At 39.2% G+C, this 21,500-nt stretch overlaps 1 protein-coding gene across 2 annotated transcripts in view; it reads left to right on the forward strand.

Moving 5' to 3' along the window:
• Positions 1 to 1,180: 1,180 nt before the first annotated feature.
• cttnbp2 (cortactin binding protein 2) overlaps positions 1,181 to 21,500 on the forward strand; it is a 41,583-nt gene continuing 21,263 nt past the window's right edge. The window contains exons 1-3 of one of the 2 annotated variants that reach the window (XM_057347788.1): positions 1,181 to 1,484; positions 4,243 to 4,350; positions 19,763 to 19,987. In XM_057347788.1, the coding sequence (XP_057203771.1) occupies positions 1,404 to 1,484; positions 4,243 to 4,350; positions 19,763 to 19,987 (414 nt within the window). In that variant the 5' untranslated portion in view covers positions 1,181 to 1,403. The remainder of the gene's footprint in view (positions 1,485 to 4,242; positions 4,351 to 19,762; positions 19,988 to 21,500) is intronic. The other variant, XM_057347787.1, reaches the window with a different exon arrangement.

The raw sequence follows: 21,500 nt of genomic DNA on the forward strand, positions 1-21,500 counted from the left end.
GATGTCTTACAGATGTAAATGCAGACGTCAGATGTAGTGTGCTATCAGGGTATGGATAGATGTCAGTTATTAAACCAAAAAACAGGGTGGGAAACTTCATGAGTGGTAGTCTTGAAAGTTTGATACTTCACTTTAATTCTAAGGAGCCTTTTGGGACGGCTAGAGACCAATTCATCTGAAATTTTGTAATGGGAGCCACTGTTACATTATAGATCAAATCTGTTGTTTGGGGTTATTGTTACATAAAAGGTTGTAGACACATTAGGCTATTTGCAATAGTATAATTTAGCAGTGTGTAAAAAGGTAAAGTTATTTTGAATTAAATAATGCCAAAACCATCTTGCCCTGCCTAAATAACAATAAATTAGAACAAATGAAAGAATTGTTCATATTCCTCCTATTTCTGTTCTGTTTTGGCTTTCTGTTCTATTTAAATTATTTTCTATGATAGGCTGCATAGCTGTTGGATCCAGAACCAGACAGAGAGAAACTGTGGCCTCAATTGAAGTAGCATATTATGTCCTGGTATAATCTTCATTTAAGCACTTGATATAGTCATTGCTGATCCCACTCACCAGATGTGTTGACCCCCTGTTTCTACATAATTACAGTAACTGATTTCTAACTAAAGAGGAATGACAGAAACATGGTTGCAAACTCCGAGAGAAGCCTTACAGTTCATATAATTTCTTATCTTAAACAGAATACAGAATAATTGTCTGTGTAGTTTTGTCGTTTTGAGTCATATTCAGAATTTATACACAGGCAGTTTTTATAAAGTTATATGCTGAATGCAACATATGTTTGCATGCTTCACACAAACAAGTTTTTTTTTCACTAAACAAGTAAACATTTCCACTATTCAGTTTCAACTCAAACCAGTAAGATGTAACAATGTTTTGTAATTTGAATGTATAAAATTTATAAATTTGCTCCATTGGGTCTATGGTGATGGGGATGCTTGGCTGCTTGCGAAACAGTGTGATTTGTGATTTTGTGTCGTGACTCGTGTCGATAGGCCAACAGCATTATATAACATAAAAACCATAATCATATTTTACCCAAATCCTCAAATACAAAATAAACTGGCGACACAGAGGTTAACGGAGCTAAACTAAGATCGTATTCATGTCACTCCCTCCTCAAAGACTGTAGGTTGACACCTCTTTTCCAGGTTTACATCTGGACTCTGTTCACGCCTACATTCACATCGTAACGCAACCTGCTCCTTCTCAAATCTATCCCTCACCGTACATCGACAGCTCTACTGAACGTGTAACGCTGGAAGATGAATTATCGACTCTCTGCGATTCTTTTGCAGCAGTGTAACAGTTAAACCAGTGCCGAATGCGTTATTGGATGTGTGTGGTGTCGAAGCTTGAACAGTCCTCTACAGTGAGAAGATGGCGTCGGACGGAGCGAAAGGGGAGCAGCCACCTCAACTACAAACACTGGTAACCACTGGTCATGGGGGCGTCGAGGCGGTGAGATCCATTTACACATCAACTGACATTTATCAGCCGCAATGATAGTGACCGGAAATGTAAATCATAACGGGAATGAATTGAGTTAATGTAATAAGAATCGCCCAGCCAGCGGTGTGAATCACATCAGTGGATGTGTTACGGTGCTCCGTATGCTATTTGGGGGAGATTGTGATATACAACGTCGCTAAATGTTACTTTGAAACAACACGCCATTTAAAATGTGGAATTCGTGTATCACGGACAAAATACACAATTTTCTTTTACTGTCCTTTATGTCAAGCTGCGTATAAATTGTGATATTAACATGGTAAGCCCACCTTTTTTTGTCGCCGAATGTATTAATTTAGTAGCATTTATAATGTATTGCCTATTTGTCACGTCTCAAAAATACGATGATGAATCGAGGAATCGTTGCATTGTAATTGTTTTGGGGATCTTAATTGTTCAGTTTTTTATGGATGCATATGAAAAGTCTAAATTATAACCAGAGGACAGTGATCAGCCCAGTCAAGTAATTCGAGATTGGATAGGTTGTGGGCTTGATACCCAAGACTCATACTGACAAAATGACAACGTAAAATAAAATAATGTAAATGGTAAAATGGGTATATGTAATGTAAATAATATGTGTGTGTGTGTATATGCATACAGTATATATACATGCACACACACACACACACACACACACACACACACACACACACACACACACACACACACACACACACACACAATCACCCACCCACGCACGCATACATACATACATACATAAGTACATCAACAATATTCAATTCTTGAATAATGACAAGTTATTAACATATGTGCAAGAACCCACTTACCACCCTTAAAAAAATCAATAGTACCCCCATGAGGGGTGCTATATAGAGCCCTTCAGCGCAGTGGTCTGTCTTAATGCTCAGATGTACTCCTTGCTCTCATTTGTATTGATCTGCATGCAGTGTCTTACGGTAAAGGGCGATCTTTAGTTTCAGTTGGTAAGATTTACCATCTATCTTTGTAAATTAATTTGCATGACAGCTGAAACACCCGTTCAATTGCTATAACCAACCATATTGCAAGTGATTGTTCTCATTATTCAGTGATACACAGGATAGCACAGAATTGTAGGGAAAAAGAGAGATGTAATGAAGCGGAGGCGGGCTAGGGGGTGGGGGCTGTTCACTGGAGATGTTTCTAAATCGGTCTGAATTTTAGTGACTCAGCTGGCATAGTTCAGAGTACTGTGTCACCCAACCAATCTGAGCCGCTTTAACTGCTCGAGGCCCGTTTACATTTCGAGTTGGGTTGAACAGGTGCACAGACATCAGCATTGCCCATTGGCCACTGATGTTAAGCCATAAATCTATGATAAAGTCTTACGCACATAACAGTATCTACCAGGACACCTCTCTCAAGGGCTCATGAAGTATGTTTGACCCATGATTAGATCATGTTGGGGGAATGGGGGGAGTCTGTTTATAAAGTGGTTTGACCCCATCCATACCTAATCTGTATTAAGAAAAGTAAGAGGAAGTAAATGGCACATTTAGTACGGATTCTGCAAGACCCAGCCAACAGAATCTTCTACTGCCCAGTATTGACTTTTTTTCTTTGACCTCAGCAGTCTCAATATTGCTTTATCGGTGGATTCTCACCAATGGCTGGTCTAACAGATTTCCTTCTAAACAAATAATTGATATTGTAATGATGATCACAGAGACACTGACTGCACTTATGATAGCTGTTTACCTGTTGTTTCAGAAGTGTGTCTGAAGTCTATACGTTTGTTGAAAGGTCAATGGTCATTAAGTTACCTTGTTACTTACAATATGAAATCCAGAAATAATAAACATTCTGATCTCGTCTTGTAATTTAATTGTTTTAACTACTGTATGCTGCCTTCAGTAAACTTACTTTTAATATTCCCTTCAGTACACTTCAGTACACTAATTTAAAAGACTGTATCGCTGCTTCTTAGTGCTGTTGTATGTTAATACAAGTAGAGCTAAAACAAACTAACACAAGTTTGATGGATGAATTCTGTTTGTCATTTATGATGAAAGACTTAAATAATTGAGGTTGTGAGGCAAAGTAGGTTTGTAGTATTGATATGGTATATCCGATGTCAAATTGAAAGGAAAAATTCTACTACAATGACTATAATAGATGAATGTGTGTAAGTGTTTTTACAAATCCATACAGTTCTGCTCATCTGATCTTTTCAGACATTGAGTTGTTTTTCTGCTTGCAAAGTGGTGAGAGTGTAAACTCACACGTTTTCTACAGATTTTTTTTTTAACAGTTTTTTTCTACAGAACTCCATGTGGTAGTGTGTATATGTATAGTTCTACTGAGCCACCAAAGTGGGAGATGAGTGGTTTCTTATAGAGACAGGCTGTGAGTCATTGGGTAAAAGTATACATGGTTTAATTTGCTTGTAGAAATTGTGATTGTGATATGGTGATATAATGTGACATTCAAATAGTCAAAGTGACCCAATAATGAAAGCGGTTTTGGCCTTAAGATTTTACAACTCTACTTAGTGCATCCCTAGTTGCTATTCAACTAAGATGAGACCAGACTGAAGTTCTGGTTTCAAACGTAGTTGGTTATGTTTCTGTGAAAACGTAATACTGTGGGCTGTGAGATTGATGCCCACTCAACACCTTCTCTGCCAAAGTTCTGATAGACCATCTGAAATATGCAGTGTCATTTTCCTGTAACAAGGCTCATCTTGTTGCTCTGTGTGTTACAGAAATGTGAGCTGAACATTGACAACTTGAGCAAACCGGAGCTCCTGACCCTTCTGAGCATCATGGAGGGAGAGCTTGAGGCAAGAGATCTGGTCATTGAAGCTCTCAGGGTGAGTGTCTGATCTTTGCACCTGCACCACCAAAATCTGTACACAGTAACTGCATGCGTAACTGTATATAATATAAACTACATTTTTCAGAATGACTCTTAAGCACTGTTCTCTGTAGACACTTTCCTATACATTAAACGCCAAAAAGCCCATAAATAATATAAAGGTTTTGGCATGACCTGATTGAAAAGAAAAACATTGACTCATACTCCCCATTATATGGAGTAGTAGCCGATCAATATGGTTTTCCATATTGGTTATTCTTCCAGAAAATGTTCACCCAAAGTACTTCTCTTATAGCAAAGGGATTGTGAGGTCATGGTCCAGCATTTGTCCCTATTTATCCTTGCATTGAGGTCAGATGTTCGCCATGGAATAAGAGGCCAAAAATGTCTGATTAAGGTTAAAAAGGGACATCCTTCTGAAATCGAGGTCAAGAGTATCGCTTTATTTTTGTAGGTGTTCCAGTTCAACTTGTCTGTGTGATTGTAGTGCTGTGCACGTGTTTCTAGGCCAGTGTATTGGCAGAATGATGGGCACATTTTTGGGTCGCATCATGTCATGACTTCCTCTCTCCATCTGCTTAGTTTATACCGAGCAACTGATCAGTGTCATTCCCCGTTTCCGTTTTTCTCCAGAGTGGTTTCCATGCATTTTAGAGGCTGCTGTCTGTTTTTATTATTCTTTTCCCTTGGCTGCAAGTATTTCCCAGCTGGTTTTTCCCTTGCGGATATACTATCTCTTTCTCTCCCTCGCACACTCATTCCTTTTTCTGTCCACAGCAACCCACTTAAGCACAATGGTCTCGTTTGTTTCCTTGGGGAAATGGCGATAGGGCCAAACAAGTCTGTGCAGACATTCGGACATACCAATGTTAATAAACCAACCCGTAAATTCAGTGGTTTCAGCCATTTTGTTTGTTTTCTAAGTCGTACTGTAAATATTGCAGTTGATACATGGAAGATGAAAGAAGTGATCTTATGCATTATTAAGAAGCCGTCGCCTTCGCGATTAATTAGCGAGCTGAAAAAAGGCATCAGTGTGATGTATCGTTTTTCATTCGAAACAATGAAGGGACATAAGCTGATTAAGCATGGAGTCACGTGCCCACAAACCTTTGTGAAATCCTCTAAGAACCAGCCCATTCAAAGTCACTGTGGCTCAGTTTTTGGGCAAGTGTCATTTAACGGTGTAAACTTTCAGGCTTGTCAGTTTAAGGCATATGGATGGTATTTGGTGGAGATAGATCACTTTGAAGTCTGTGAACTGTGCTACAATAACTTCTGGATATACAGTAGATTTTTATGAGTGGCTGTTTCTATTCTTAAAGCCAGAATTGTTGAACAGAGTAATAGATGAGGTTTATTTGTTAATGGTGGGAGAACTACAGATTAAGGTTTTCTTCATGAGCAAGAAGTGTGTTAAAGGACCCATTGTATCAAAGTAATTTCTTCTGTGTTTAAGTGCTGTAATCGGGTCCCCGGTGCATCTAGAAACACAGAAAACAAGATCCCAGTAACTTTGTTTTGGTAAGCCTTTCTCTGCAAGCATGTGAGAAATCGTGCTGTTCATGTTTCGCTCCTGATTTACATTTACATTCATGCATTTGGCAGACGCTTTTATCCAAAGCGACTTACATTGCTTTATCCTATACATTTATACATAGGCATGTGCAATCCCTGGGATCAAAACCACAACCTTGCGTTGTTAACGCAATTCTCTTACCACTGAGCTACAGGAAAGCTGATGTGTCGTAGACGCAGGCTCTTATTATAATATTACCGCCCCTTCATCTACACAATTCCACCCACGGCGCTGCCGCCATTGTTGTTTTCACAAGCGACAGCGGTGTACGTGACGCCATGGCTAAAGTTCGTGGACAACATGCAATGTAGTCGCTGCACAGAGTCCTAACCTCGGAAGAGACAGGAGTGGATTTATTTTTAGTGGAAATCCCTCAGAAACCATAAGTAAAAACCTGCTTGTTTGCGCGAATCACTTCAAGCCGGAGTGCTTGATCAACCTGGGACAGTACAAGCAGGATTAGCTTCAAAGTTGTTCCTCAAGAGGGATCGAGACCAACTGAACGAGACAAAGCTGCCGATGTAAGTAATATTTATCAACAGTCTGAATTGACGTACATGTACTGTATACAGTATACAGTATAGGAGGATAACGTTAGCATATGATAGCGAAGTCAGTCACGGGCTAAATAGAACATTCAAAGCCAGTGTTAAACTTACTCTATATTTATGTTATTTGGCAAATGGGCACTTGGAGTTTAGCTATATGTATGTTAATACATTATGGGCGTTAATATGTTCAGCTGCGGCAAGCTGTTTGTTTTGCTAATGAACAGGGGCGAACACTAAGGTTAGTTTCATTTTAAACGTCTCAAATCATTCGTCTTTAGGCAGAAAAATCTGTCACAGCATACTAGTTATGCTCTCACGTTGTGTGTGTAACGTTATAACTTGTCAACGACAAGCGCTAAAATCCACGTAATTCCACTGAGATTTTAGGCAAGCATACACGCACAACGTGAGCGCTGTTTGCTGTGACAAATTTTTTAGTCTCCGGACGAATGATTTGAGACGTTTAAAACTAAACTAACCGCAGAGGAGTTCAGGAAACATAATTTAGCTAAACCATTGCCATGGCAGTACTACACATATGTTGAGTTAACACGCCGGACGGAAGGGGGGTGGGGTGCGCTGTAACTCATTATCATTTAAAGAGACATGGACCAAAACGGGTTGCTGAGAGCATAGCTGTTTTTAATGAGGCAAAAAGGGTTTTGTTTACACAGCCATTGAGTGTTTTTAAGCAATAAATAATGTATGAATAATTTCATTGTAATTTATTAGTTTCAGTTTACGCATAGGATAAAAGCAGAAGGTTTTTGGATGGTTAATAAGTCCTTTTATTCCTCAACAGTATGGTTTGGATCAGAACTCAGCTGCCTTTTTGTCTAGTTTTGTCTACCTGCCTACTAATAGAGTAAAAAAGTTTTGTTTTTGTTTAAGCAGATGATCTTTTTATCATTACCTTTCAACTAAAAATAATTCATACATCTTATTGGCATTTTTTTGCCATCTTGGAAGAGTTTTTTCACTGATGTTGCATTATGGGATTGCTTTTTCCTCGAATTATATTTACAATGTAGAATAAGGTCATAAGATGGTATCTTACAGGGCAGCATAATTATGCATTCTACCTTTGTGAACAGCCTTCCAGAAGCACGCCTTTGATGCCTTAAAATGCTGTGAACTGCGTAGGCAGCTCACTAGATTTAGGAACGGAGCCTGTGTGTATCAGGAGGTGCAAGAAGTTCACAGCTACTCTTGCTTCAGAGGTTTTGTTTACCTTTGTTTCTTTGTGTTCTGTGTCACCAGCGTTTGGTTTACTGAAACTAGAGCTCTGCCAAAAGCCAGGCTCAGAAACATTTATTGTTTGCAATCAGTAACAAACCACCTGCGTTCTGTGCTTACTGTATGTTCAGATGAAGCTTTTTAGTGTTGAACATACTCCATGACATGAGCTACTGTTGTTACTAAAATGGAAAATGTTTGCGATAACCTTCATCCTCTGATGTGAATCCATGTTAACTGGAGTCCATGCATGCCGCCACTGTCCCAGTTGATGTTTACATGCCTGTTTCGAGAAGCTTCTTACGCCTCAACACATTCTTTTTGTGTGCTACATGGTTGAGTCGTTGCATTGTGACAGGCTGATAAAAATAGCACAAAACAAACTGTTATCTGGATCTATAGGAAACGGAATATATCGTGTAAATCAAAGAGGAGAACAGCTTGGAGCTGTTTGCGTTGTGTCCATGTATTTCTCTCACGCACACTCTTGTGTTCTCTACCTCCCTTCTGCCACATTTATATTCTCTCTGTCAAATGCAAGAAGCAGAACCATAATTCCACATGCACGTGTTCATAAGAGTAGCTTAATTGATCCTCATGTTGATACTGAGTCAGCTGTGTATGTGTGTGGGGGGAGGCTGAATGAATGGATAGACAGACTGTCATCTCAGGTATATTTCAAAGCCCTCCCTTTTATTTACAAATGCATTATTTTGCAAAAACAGAAGGTAAAGATGCATTTCCAAATTTCTCTTATACTGGGAATTTTAAATGAGCAGAATAAATCAAGCGGCACAGGGATGTGAGTCAGCCATTTTGTTCGCTGTTGCCCTAATGGCCTTTCTTATCCTGAATGTTTAAGCAAGACTCGCCAATGAAGAGCACGGAACAAGTGCACTCATAGCAGAAATCCAAACCTTTGAATGCCGTCCAAGTGAAGAGGAGAGAAAGAGAAGTTCTAGAAAATGTAAAAGTTTGAGGAATTGGAAAATTAGTTTCGTATACTTTGAGTAATGAGCTTTCTGGGAGCATGCGCAAACTTGGTTGTGCCATATTTGTAATGTTGTTAAATGTGATAGCACGGTGGCAGGGAACGCAGTGTTTGGGTGATTGGCTGTGTTAGCGTTCAGGTCATGGGCACCATGTTAACTTGCCTTTATTTTTGGCTGAAGATCAGCCCTGTTGATCTGACAGCCGCTGCTCCACAAGGATCTTTTTAGAGAGAGATTAAAGCTTATCATAGAAATCTTAACCCTCACAGTCTAACAAAACATCCCAATATCATCTATTTGTAAGCCATTACAGTTCCACATTCACTTTAGATAAGAAAGATTAGGAACGTCAATGCAAAAAATGCTTGTTTGTAAGTACCTCACTCGAAATAAAAAAATTATGTTTGCGACATTTTTTGCTTGTGTTGGCAGATACAGTACACAGTATAGAAAATATGCCAGTTAGCTTTAGAGTTGATGGCTTGTTTAACTTCTTTCTTAATGAAAACAAAACTGCCAGGCGTGGAGAAACAGTCTGTTCAAAATGTCAAACTGTACCGTGCTAAAAATGATGTCCAATAACATTTCCTCGAATTAGTTTGTCTGGAAATTTATGGAAAATCTGATAGCAGATTTTTAATGTTTTGTCAGGTGAAAAATCAACAGCATGTTGAACAGACTGTTCCTCCATAGATTGCCGGCTTTGTTTTCTGTGACAGCAAATTAAATATCTTGTTTAGTCTAACTAAAGTCATTGTGTATCATTAGAAGGCTGCAGTTGATCAAGTTTAAAGAGGTATCATAAAGATTACAGTATCTGAATATTGTTCTATGCTGAAGTTATGGAGAGTCCTCTTGTAAAAAAAAGTGAGAGACATGTGCAGGACGGGTTTGGAGTGTCCTGCACACAGTTAGGCCTTTTTTGTGTAGCCCTTCTGGGGCTGTTTTGTACTTCCCACTGTCTAAGGAGATATGACGCTGAGCCAAGATTCTGCTAGCATACAAATTGCTGTTCATAGTCTTTTGAAGGTGGAAATGTAAGTGTCATTGCTTGCCCACTGACACAGCACTTGAGTCACACATCTGCCTCGCTCTGGCAATCTCATACAATTGCATGTGTGTCCTATATGAGAAAACAGTTAATAGGTTTTAAAGGGATAGTTTACCCAAAAATAAAAAATTCTGTTCATTTACTCGCCTTCTAGTCATTCAAAAACTTTCTTCTGCAAAACACAAAAGAAGGTATTTTGAAGAATGTTGGTAACCGACAACACTGGTCCCTATTCACTTCTATTTTTTGGACACAAAACCAATGCAAGTCAATTCTTCAAAATTTCTTTTGTGAAGAAAGTCATACAGGTTTGAAATGACACGAGGGTTAATAAATGATGACAGACTTTTTATTTTTGAGTGAACTATCCCTTTAGTCCTACACATCAACTCTTTAGCTACATGCATCGATAGCAGTGTCCAATACACTACTGGATGTATATAAAACTGTACTGTTACTGTAACCATATTGGTTAATTTGTACAAAACCTTAAATTCCCTTACTCCTCTGTTTTTTGTTTGGGCTATATATATAAATATTTTTCATTTAAATGTTTCTTTTTTGTCAGAGGCTTTTAGCATTTGAACCTAAAACCTCTGGTTGCCCATATTTCTTAACCACTAAGCCACACCACAACTGCTCTTAAAGCACTGTCGTCCCACCTTAAAGCTTACCAGCCAAACCAAAATGAAGCAACTGAATAGTCTTTTAAATGTCATTGTGGATGAGGCCGGGCTATTTCTCACTGGGAGCTGAAACGCAGGACAGCCACTCCGTCCAGACCCAGTTACTGGTCTGTTGCCAGCCTCCTTCCTCACCTCATCCATTCCTGTCCTTCTATTCCATCAGGCTCTCTGGAGATGTCAGCCCCGTTGCCATTACATTTCACAAAGACCTTAGTTTTTCTCTTAAGAAGCGATGCAGATAAAATATCTGTTGTGATTTAAATAGACCATAACTTGGATTGTGAAGGTCTCTTACTCTTTATTTGAGTATCTTGAGCTATTTGTTTTGGAGAATTATTATCAAGCCAGAATGTGGCACAGACTCCCACTTCCCCTCAGAGTACACTAAGTGCATCCTCAAAATAAATAGCTTGCTATGTCTAAGCAAAAACAACATGCGGAATTAAACTCCTCAGGCTCAAAAGGATATTTTACAGTCCTATTAGTTTGCTTCACTAATGCAAGAATTTATCATGCAGTATAGGAGAGACAAAGAGCAATATGTGGTGTAATACACTGTGCTTTTTAGGAATCACCTTCATGAAAAATCAGCCATCCATTTTGTGCTTGTATGAGAAAAAGAAACACTGTCACTCAAAACGGAGCTGCTTCGTCATATGGTTCATGCTTGCAGCACATGTAGTGCAGTACAGACCATTTCTATATTCAGCATCATCTGAAGCGTTCTTGTTTTTTCATTGTTGACCATACGCTTTGTTTATTCATGTACGGAATTGTTATGTGGAACAGACTGTATGAGAAAATAATGTTTTCTTTTGCGTTTTTATATCCAGGGCGATTATTCGTTTTAAAGTTGCCTTCAAATGTCTTCGTGCAGACTGCGGGTTTTGCACGTTTATTGGATTTTTATAGATCGGTCTGCCGAGCGCTGCTCAGAAATGTGAGAGCGTCATTTAAATAGGCCACAAGCATCATTAGAGAGCCATGACCAATTTTAGCGTTCCAGCAGTGCCTGTCGATCTAGTGGCGGAAATGCACTGAAACCCTTTCAAATTCTGTTTCAATGGCTTGAAGGAGGACAGACCCGCCACCACCCCCTAACCTTCCCGCCACCACCCCCTAACCTTCCCCCACCATACCATCATGCGTTGAGCTGTGTTAAATATTTCAAGTGTGTATGCCTTGCTTATGTAATGATGTCACTATAAATAGTTACCTTGGTTGCTTACTGTATATGTTGGGGGAAATGTCTTGAAAAAGGGACCTGCTGGGTTTGCTGGTGTCTGGATCCGATACCAGTCCTTAGTTTTTCAGGCCTGTGGCATTAAATGTAAGCTTTAAAGCAAGGTGACTTCTGTGCAGATTTATAGTGCCACCCAATGCTCTGTTACTCATAAATACACTGTAAATTAGTCTGTAAATAAAGGAATGTATCGTAAACTCTTTTTCAGCCAATCAGCGACCTTCTTGGTTTATGTGCAGTGTGTAGCAATTGCATGTGGTTTAATCTTTCTAAGTGCGTCCTGGTTAATGTATGGTTTTGTTTGTGTGAAAACCCCAATGTATGCTTAACAGGCACTTGTCATTATAACACGCCGCGGTTACTTGGCTTTTCTCTTGACTTAATGATTCACCTTCTGCCTGCATAATGCTTGCTTTTCAAAGAATTTAAGACGTCATTTCTTTTTCCCTGGTGTAGCGTTTTGCTGTTGTAAATGCCAGCGAGCCCCTGCTGTGACCTGTTTATATAAGAAATCATCTGAATTGAAACGTTTGAGCCATGTTGTTTTAGCGTTGATGAAAAGGAAAATTAGGATTGGTTGTGAATCATTACTTCACATTGCATATAGTACGGAAATTTGCTCTGACTGGTGAACATTTATATAACGTATGAGAACATTATGTGTACGTTATAGTCTGTGTTTGTTAAAGGTCCAGTGTGTAATTTTTTGTAGGATCTATAGACAGAAATGTAATATAATATACATAACTATGTCTTCAAAGGTGAATAAAGACCTTACATAATGAAGCGTTATGTTTTTATTACCTTAGAATGAGCTATTTCTATCTACATACACCGCAGATCCACTTACAAACCCGATTCCAAAAAAGTTGGGACACTGTACAAATTGTGAATAAAAAAGAAATGCAATAATTACGAATCTCATAAACTTATATTTTATTCACAATAGAATATAGATAACATATCAAATGTTGAAAGTGAGACATTTTGAAATGTCATGCCAAATATTGGCTCATTTTGGATTTCATGAGAGCTACACATTCCAAAAAAGTTGGGACAGGTAGCAATAAGAGGCCGGAAAAGTTAAATGTACATATAAGGAACAGCTGGAGGACCAATTTGCAACTTATTAGGTCAATTGGCAACATGATTGGGTATAAAAAGAGCCTCTCAGAGTGGCAGTGTCTCTCAGAAGTCAAGATGGGCAGAGGATCACCAATTCCCCCAATGCTGCGGCGAAAAATAGTGGAGCAATATCAGAAAGAAGTTTCTCAGAGAAAAATTGCAAAGAGTTTAAAGTTATCATCATCTACAGTGCATAATATCATCCAAAGATTCAGAGAATCTGGAACAATCTCTGTGCGTAAGGGTCAAGGCCGGAAAACCATACTGGATGCCCGCGATCTTCGGGCCCTTAGACGGCACTGCATCACATACAGGAATGCTACTGTAATGGAAATCACAACATGGGCTCAGGAATACTTCCAGAAAACATTGTCGGTGAACACAATCCACCGTGCCATTCGCCGTTGCCGGCTAAAACTCTATAGGTCAAAAAAGAAGCCATATCTAAACATGATCCAGAAGCGCAGGCGTTTTCTCTGGGCCAAGGCTCATTTAAAATGGACTGTGGCAAAGTGGAAAACTGTTCTGTGGTCAGACGAATCAAAATTTGAAGTTCTTTTTGGAAAACTGGGACGCCATGTCATCCGGACTAAAGAGGACAAGGACAACCCAAGTTGTTATCAGCGCTCAGTTCAGAAGCCTGCATCTCTGATGGTATGGGGTTGCATGAGTGCGTGTGGCATGGGCAGCTTACACATCTGGAAAGGCACCATCAATGCTGAAAGGTATATCCAAGTTCTAGAACAACATATGCTCCCATCCAGACGTCGTCTCTTTCAGGGAAGACCTTGCATTTTCCAACATGACAATGCCAGACCACATACTGCATCAATTACAACATCACGGCTGCGTAGAAGAAGGATCCAGGTACTGAAATGGCCAGCCTGCAGTCCAGATCTTTCACCCATAGAAAACATTTGGCGCATCATAAAGAGGAAGATGCGACAAAGAAGACCTAAGACAGTCGAGCAACTAGAAGCCTGTATTAGACAAGAATGGGACAACATTCCTATTCCTAAACTTGAGCAACTTGTCTCCTCAGTCCCCAGACGTTTGCAGACTGTTATAAAAAGAAGAGGGGATGCCACACAGTGGTAAACATGGCCTTGTCCCAACTTTTTTGAGATGTGTTGATGCCATGAAATTTAAAATCAACTTATTTTTCCCTTAAAATGATACATTCTCTCAGTTTAAACATTTGATATGTCATCTATGTTGTATTCTGAATAAAATATTGAAATTTGAAACTTCCACATCATTGCATTCTGTTTTTATTCACAATTTGTACAGTGTCCCAACTTTTTTGGAATCGGGTTGTACATGGAATTCACCATGTTGTTTCTACAGTGGCCCTAAACGGACAAATTGAGAGAGCGTTTCGTAAATACGATATCTCTTTCGGCAAAGAAGCGAAAACGTGATGACATCTTAACCCTGTGTCAGCCACTGTAGTGTTTCGAAAGGGAGGGGTGGAGTGAGCCGTTGGACCTCACAGCTAGATGCTGCTAGATTTCATACACTGGACCTTTAAAATCAAATAAGTTCCTCATCTTTAAATATAGCTGGATTGGACCCAGGTTCTGTTGCTCGGCTATAGAGGAGATGTCTTGGTTCATATGGGCTGTGTGGCAGAAGCATGAGAGAATTTTCATCCAAAATTAATCCCAAAGGGAAGTCTGTGTGCGTGTGTGCGTTTTTATCGAGAATCTAATATGAATCTGACCTAGAAGCAGTGTATGCGTGTAGGATTATGACAGATCCTCTTCACTTTATGATCTGTGGTAATGTTGGCTTAGAAAGAGTAAAAATTGTATGCTGTATGTTTCCAAATTATGTCTGTATACAGCATGCTGTGTGCTTGTAAAGTTTCAACCTTAAAGGTCCAATGTGTAATGTTTTGGAAGATGTATTGACAGAAATGCTATATAATATACATAACTATGTCTTCAGAGGTGTATAAAGATCTTACATAATGAAGCGTTATGTTTTTATTGCCCTATAATAAGGTTTTTATCTACATACACCGCGGGTTCCTCTGCCTGGAATTCGCCATGTTGTTTCTACAGTAACCCTAAACGGACAAACTGCTCCATAGAGCCCGTTTCGTAAATACGTTATCTCTTTCTGCAAAGAAGCGGAAATGTGACGACTTTTTAGTCCTCCTTTGTCAGCCACCGTAGCGCTTCGAACGGGAGTGGGGAGGGGTGGAGTGAGTCATTGGTTGCAGTTCGCAACCTCACCGCTAGATGCCACTAAATTTCATACACTGGACCTTTAAATGAGTATAGGATCTTCACAGAATTTTCCTAGACTGCAATGAGATTAAATGGAAGGAAACAGAGACCTTTTCTTTAACCTCAAGCTTTCTAGATTGTGTTTCTGAGGAAAAAACAGCAATCTTCCATGTGTTTTAGAAGAGACCTCTAAGGTATATAATGCTGCTCGGTTGATTTATACAGTACGTCTCCAAAAGAATACTTAAAAAATATCTGCAACAGAGCTGATGCTACAATTTACAATTACTGTGAAATTAAAGCATAACTGAGAACTCTTCAGGTATGAAAGGATAATCTCTGGGAAATAACATTTCTCTCTGATTGAGTCTGTTCTCAGGGGAAGCTTTGTTAGTTAGTCTCATTTAAAAACATTTTGATGCTTGAACTTATGTCCCTGTCATTAAATGATCAAACATTGTGGCTGTTTTTGACACATGCTTTTCTGCATTCAGTTTGATATTCCCTGTTGGATAGTTATTATAGACGGCGTCTAATTAAAAGAGCACGCTTCCCTCATTTCCTGAATTGTTTGGTATTGATTGTGTCTAACACTGTTGGTACAATTCTGCTCCACTCAGCAGTGCCTCACTAATTCGATTAATGCTTTTAATAGGAAATGTGACGAACGACGCAGTATTGTCGTTTCTAACAGCTAAGGCTTTATTTAGCTTAAACAGAATTTCTATGACTTCGTCAGAAGTAAGCTTACATTTTCAGCAGAAACTAGACCAGTGATGTGGTAGGGAATGCATTTGGGGTAAGCATTATTTTTAATGGGTCAGATCAAAGCTCAAGAAGTTTATAGGAGAGTGTGGGTGACATGTGGTAGTTGGCATGGGCACTCTAGGGACTCGCTCGATTGCCTAGATCCCCCTTTGGGCCCCTTTAGATCCCATCCCCTCCTCGTACCCGTCTCCTTAGATACAAACCCATAAATCCTTCAGTGTCCTACTTTTTATGCGAAAAATAAATAAAAATAAACAAGTCTCATGCCATATGTTATTCTGCCTGATTGTCAACATGAGTCAATGTAATCTGCCCCAGAAACAGCCAGGAAATGACCTGGAGAGTAAAATAAGACATGAGAAGGAACATTCTGTCTTGATGTTGTGTTTTACGCCAATGGGACTGTCACAAAGTGAGCTCTGATGATCAAAGACTAAATCCCTATCCGGTCCTCTTTTCCCCTCCATTAACCTGATGCCTTTCCATCTTGCATTCGGGTAAGGAGACGGGAGCTGCGGAAGTCCGTGCACCATAAAGTCAGCTCTGTGTCGATCTAATTGAAAGGCCCCTTGTGAGAGTTCTCAGACACACTCACACTCAAACAGAAGCAGTACAGAAAAGCCACTTTCTTTTACACAAAAGCCTCACTCATGGGTTAACCTCTACTAGTCAGTGTAATGGGTCTAAGGGGTACTGTTAGAAGTCCACAGCAGATTTTGGGGGTTTGTGATGGTGGGAGTCCATAGTGACTCACTTTGTCAGTTGCAGTGGACTCAGCTTGGCATCACAATACAGAAGAATGCACTCATTACTTCACCCCTCCAAGAGTAATGGCCAATGAGAAAGACCCTTAAATATTTTGAAGTGCTTTTGAAAATGGCAGAGAATAGGCACGGGCGATGTAATGGAGAAATGGTCATATCATAATAGTAATTTGAATCATTTCTAAATAATTAAAGCTTGTGTGATGACACACTGAAGAGACAAGGAGAAGTGACTTTTTATTGTTTTTATCTATGAACAAAGTCTTTGTAGCTCTCTCTTCCTCTGTTCATTTTCAGGGTTTTTTCCTCTTTGGCAGTTTGCCCTGAAGCCCCTCACTCAGCCACCGCGTGCCTATAAAGGTTGATGCTAATAATACCAAAGACCTGCCTGAACTTCAGCAGAACTCCTGTGTGCTTCATACTTCTGCACAAGACCAGGCAGAATGTGTCTGTATAGTTTTAACAAGGTTTTTTTTTGTCCCGAGCAGCCTCTAGAATCACAGCCAAACTAGTTAAGAGACAAATCATGGAGAATTGGATTTTCAAAAGGAATAGTTCACTCAAAAATAAACATTCTGTCATGATTTACTCACCCTCAAAACCTGTATAAGACTCTTTCTTTTGTGGAACACGAAAGAAGATATTTTGAGAAATGTCTTTGTTGTTTTGCATCCATACAATGGAAGTCAATGAGGGCCGATGTTGTTTGGTTACCAACGTTCTTACAAATATCTTCTTTTGTGTTCTGCAGAAGAAAGATAGTCATACAGGTTTGCATTGACATGAATGTGAATATATTATGAAAGAATTTTCATTTTGGTCGAACTATCTCTTTAGCCCCACCCTTTACTTTAAACAGGGTCTTTGTATTCTCTTGATATTACGCAGTAGGTTGCACGTGGCTCCTGACCTCCTTTGACAGACAGATAAAATAGTGCGTATGGAAGAGGCGGGACGACAACAGCCCCGGTGATTATAGAAGAGATTTGTGAAAGTCTAGAGAAAAGTGCCAGATGGCTGAGAATCTCAAAAGCCTTCATTCTCTATTTGCCATGACACACAGACATTTCTCTCGCCTCCAGACTCCCATCTCTTTAGATCTCACTCTTGTGCTCTCTCTATTCCTCCTCCTCCCTCGCTCTCTTTTCCTTGAGACTTTGCAGTGTTTACAAGCTCTTTCACAGTTGTTGGTCTGTGTAACAGGAGTATGGTTTAAATTTGAGCTCTTTCATGCTGTGCTTCCTGCATTATGTATGCAGTTACCATTAGGATTGTTAAGAAGACACATTATTATTCCAATTGCAGACATTGAACTCAATATTTTTGAACACACAGGGTAGAATTTACTAAACAGTCGTTTTTGTGCCATTACCCGGTTGGTATAATTCCTTTATTAAAACAACACAGACAACGCAAGTGTATGGCACATTCTCCCTCAATCTCTTGGAAACATTATCCGTCCATGAAAGTTCCTTTTATCCGCGTCTGCCTCTAATTTTTCTACCCCACTTATATGGCAGACTGCGCTCATAATGAAATAAAACTGGTCTGGTTTTGTCCAGTGCTGATCATTTGTTAATGTTAAGTGGACTGAAAGCAACTCACTTAGAGAAGCCGTATGCTCTTGAAAGCTGTGATACATAGCAGAAGTAAACCGATCGCAATGAGAAGTAAACCGATCGCAATGAGAGTCATCCATCCCGGGGTTTGTGTGTGGTTGGTTGTAGCCTTCTTTGGTGAGGCAGTAGCACTCGGAGGGCATTAGCCTCCGGGATGCTTTGTGCTCTTAACACTGTTCTTATGCGTTCAGTACACAGGCTGCTTTAAATAGGGATACCATGTAGAGTGCAAACTCGTAGATTATCTCTCCCATTTGAGCTGCGTGTTCATTTTCTAGCATCGCTCTTCCTGGGCAGATGGAGCCTGTAGATCAGCCCAGTGGGTTGCATGACACTGAAGGATGCTTTGGGAGGACAGATTTGCTCATAATGTGCTGGAATCGTTTTACTGCATCTGTGTTTTACAGAAAAGGCATTTGTGCATTAGCATAGAAACTTTTGGAAAAATGTCTGCACTGTAGATATCTATAATGCACATTATAAATTCTATCGGCTTGGGTTATGAATATTAATCAGGTGATGTATTGTCTGTAATCCTAATTGTTTTGCTTAAAGGCAGGCCATGGTAAATGAGCACTAGCTAATAGTGAAATTATTATGTATTATGTATGTATTGGGCAGAAGCGTCTGCTTTTTTAAGTTATTAACATTTTTATATTGCGTCCAAGCATAACACCATTCTTTAAATCTAATTGAAATTTTAATTAACCTTCCATTTTAAATTGATCATTTACTAAAAAGTGTTAGAAATTGGAATACATTGGAAATTAAAATAAATTTATAAGGTGGATATTTAGTATATGTATAGGTATGCATATGCATATTTGTGTTATGATTTGTGTATTTGCACTGTATGTTTGTTTTTATATGAATATTTGTACTTGTATTTTGTTTTGAGATTTTCTTGTATACTTTCTGTATTAATTAAATCTTAGTATAGCTAAGCAGAAAAGTAAACAAACTTCATCTTTAAAAAAACTTTTCTAATGATTGCTGCAGCCCTTCACCTGTGTTTATCATACAGCGATGTACAGTATCTGTGTTCGCTGTTTGTGTTTGTGTGTTGTTGGTTGCCATCAGCCATTAAGACAGACAGTTGTGTTCACATTGTTGATATGAGCAGCTGGTGTAAGTAATCGCTGGTTTAATGATGATCTCGCCCTTCTCTCTCCATGTGTGTTTGAGTGTAATATGTCAGGTAGTATTATCAGGTCTGAATATAAAGTCAAAGTGTGCTGATGCTTTTTTTTTTAAAATAACATTCACCCGATTAATATTGCGAAATTGTCAGATTCCCATGTCTTGAACATTGTGGAGACGTGCCCGTTTCTCTGCCAAAGATTTCTCAATTTACAATACAGGCATCAACATATACACCATATCACCATACAATAATGCTAGGAATTGTATTTACCTCTTGCGGTTTTGTGGATTCACTGATTGTGTTCACATGCACATGAAACTTACAATATCAGTCAGAATTTCGACAGCTGCTTTGAATCTTTAAAATATATCCTGGCATACATGGTCTGATCAGATTTGTCTCTCTTCCTTCACAGGCTCGAAGGAAAGAGGTGTTCCTACAGGAGCGGTATGGGCAGTTCAGTCTGACAGACCCGTTCCTCGCCCTGCAGAGAGACTTTGAGTCGGGAACGGGGACGAAGGACCGCAGGGCTGTTAGCGCGAATCCCATCACAGTCCTTGAAGCTGTTATGGCTCACTGCCGCAAGATGCAAGAGAGGATGTCTGCCCAGCTTTCGGCCGCTGAGAGCAGACAGAAGAGGGTAAGGCCTCAAATTGTATATTCTTATTCTGTATTCTATTCTGTAGCGTGAAGGATTAATTTAGTTGTCAGAGGTTTGCTGATGTATCCTGGTTATTCTGGGAATATTACACTAGTGTGTTTAACTGTGTATGTGTTTTTAAGTGTCTAGTCAAATATTTGAAAATGTCTGCACCATCTTTGTTAATGCTATTCTGGTACAGATGATGGTACAGATTAAACCAAAGCCAAGCCCAGTTTTATAAAATCTTCATCTACTAAAATGTGTCATAAAGTCTGGCATACAAAATCTTTAAGTTGCACACTCTGCCTTGGCTTTTACCCAAGCTCACACAGGGTTCACATCGTACAACATGATAAAGAAACAATCGTGAAGGACAGATTTGTACAGTGTAAGCCTCAGGCCAGGCAAGCAATGACAGTATGCAGGAAGAAGAGGTGTTTGAGAAGGAGAGAAATAGATGCTAAGCTCTAAAACGTTGTGCTAGACACATCCGTGCATCTATATAACACAATTTGAGCTAGTGCTACAAGGTATACACAGTATGAGCTACATGATATCAAAACTGTCCTTGAGTTTTAAAAGCAACCACAGGCATGCTGGTGACCTCTGACCCATCACTAGGGCTGTCACGATTATTAAATAATCGTCTCATCGCGATTGTTTGACCTCATCGCGATGATTTCGGATCATCGCAATTATCGCACATCTCTATAGAAGACACTAGGGGGAGCTGTAGTGTATCTGCATATTACATATTTTAGTGTATATATTGTTACTAAAGCATGGTAATACTTATAAAATGTACCACCACAACACAATCACTTAAAAAAAACTAAAACATATACAAATTACCTGCAGTACAATTTAATATTATTTAAGCAAATCTCAGTGTGAAAACCAGTCTACCAAAATATCATTAACACACAAGTAAAATTTTACTGTAGTCTTGCAAGTGAAAAAAAAACTGACTAGAAGCTTTTCTATGACTGATAGCATTTTAATGGTGGCTTCAATTCACACCTGATCAATTTACTTCATTTGCAAGTATTTGGAGGTTGTATTATTGACAGGTAAAAGCCTAAACCTTAAATATATGATGACCCAATTTTTTCCGATGTATTTCCAAGAAAAAAACATAGTCTTGTATTCAGAACAATATGGTCGTTTCAATCGCTGAATCAAAAATGTATGAGAATTAAATGTCAAAGCCCTAAAACAGACAATTAATCGCCATAATCGCAATGATTTATTAGACAATTAATCGTCAATCAAATTTCATAATCGTGACAGCCCTACCCATCACTGCACAGCACTTAAACACTTCTGCACACCAGATATCAAGTGTGCCCACCACCATGGGTTCAGTTATATTTTAAGATATTATATTTTACAGGATGCATTTTACAGTATGCAGATAACTAGTATTTATATGTCACTTTGTTCCAGTAATACACACTTGGTGCTCTGTTGTTATGGTGACAGTTCTTCATTTGCATTGGTAGTTAAATGC

This window comes from Triplophysa rosa, linkage group LG12 (genome assembly GCF_024868665.1).
Source record: "Triplophysa rosa linkage group LG12, Trosa_1v2, whole genome shotgun sequence".
In the NCBI taxonomy this organism is placed as follows: domain Eukaryota; kingdom Metazoa; phylum Chordata; class Actinopteri; order Cypriniformes; family Nemacheilidae; genus Triplophysa; species Triplophysa rosa.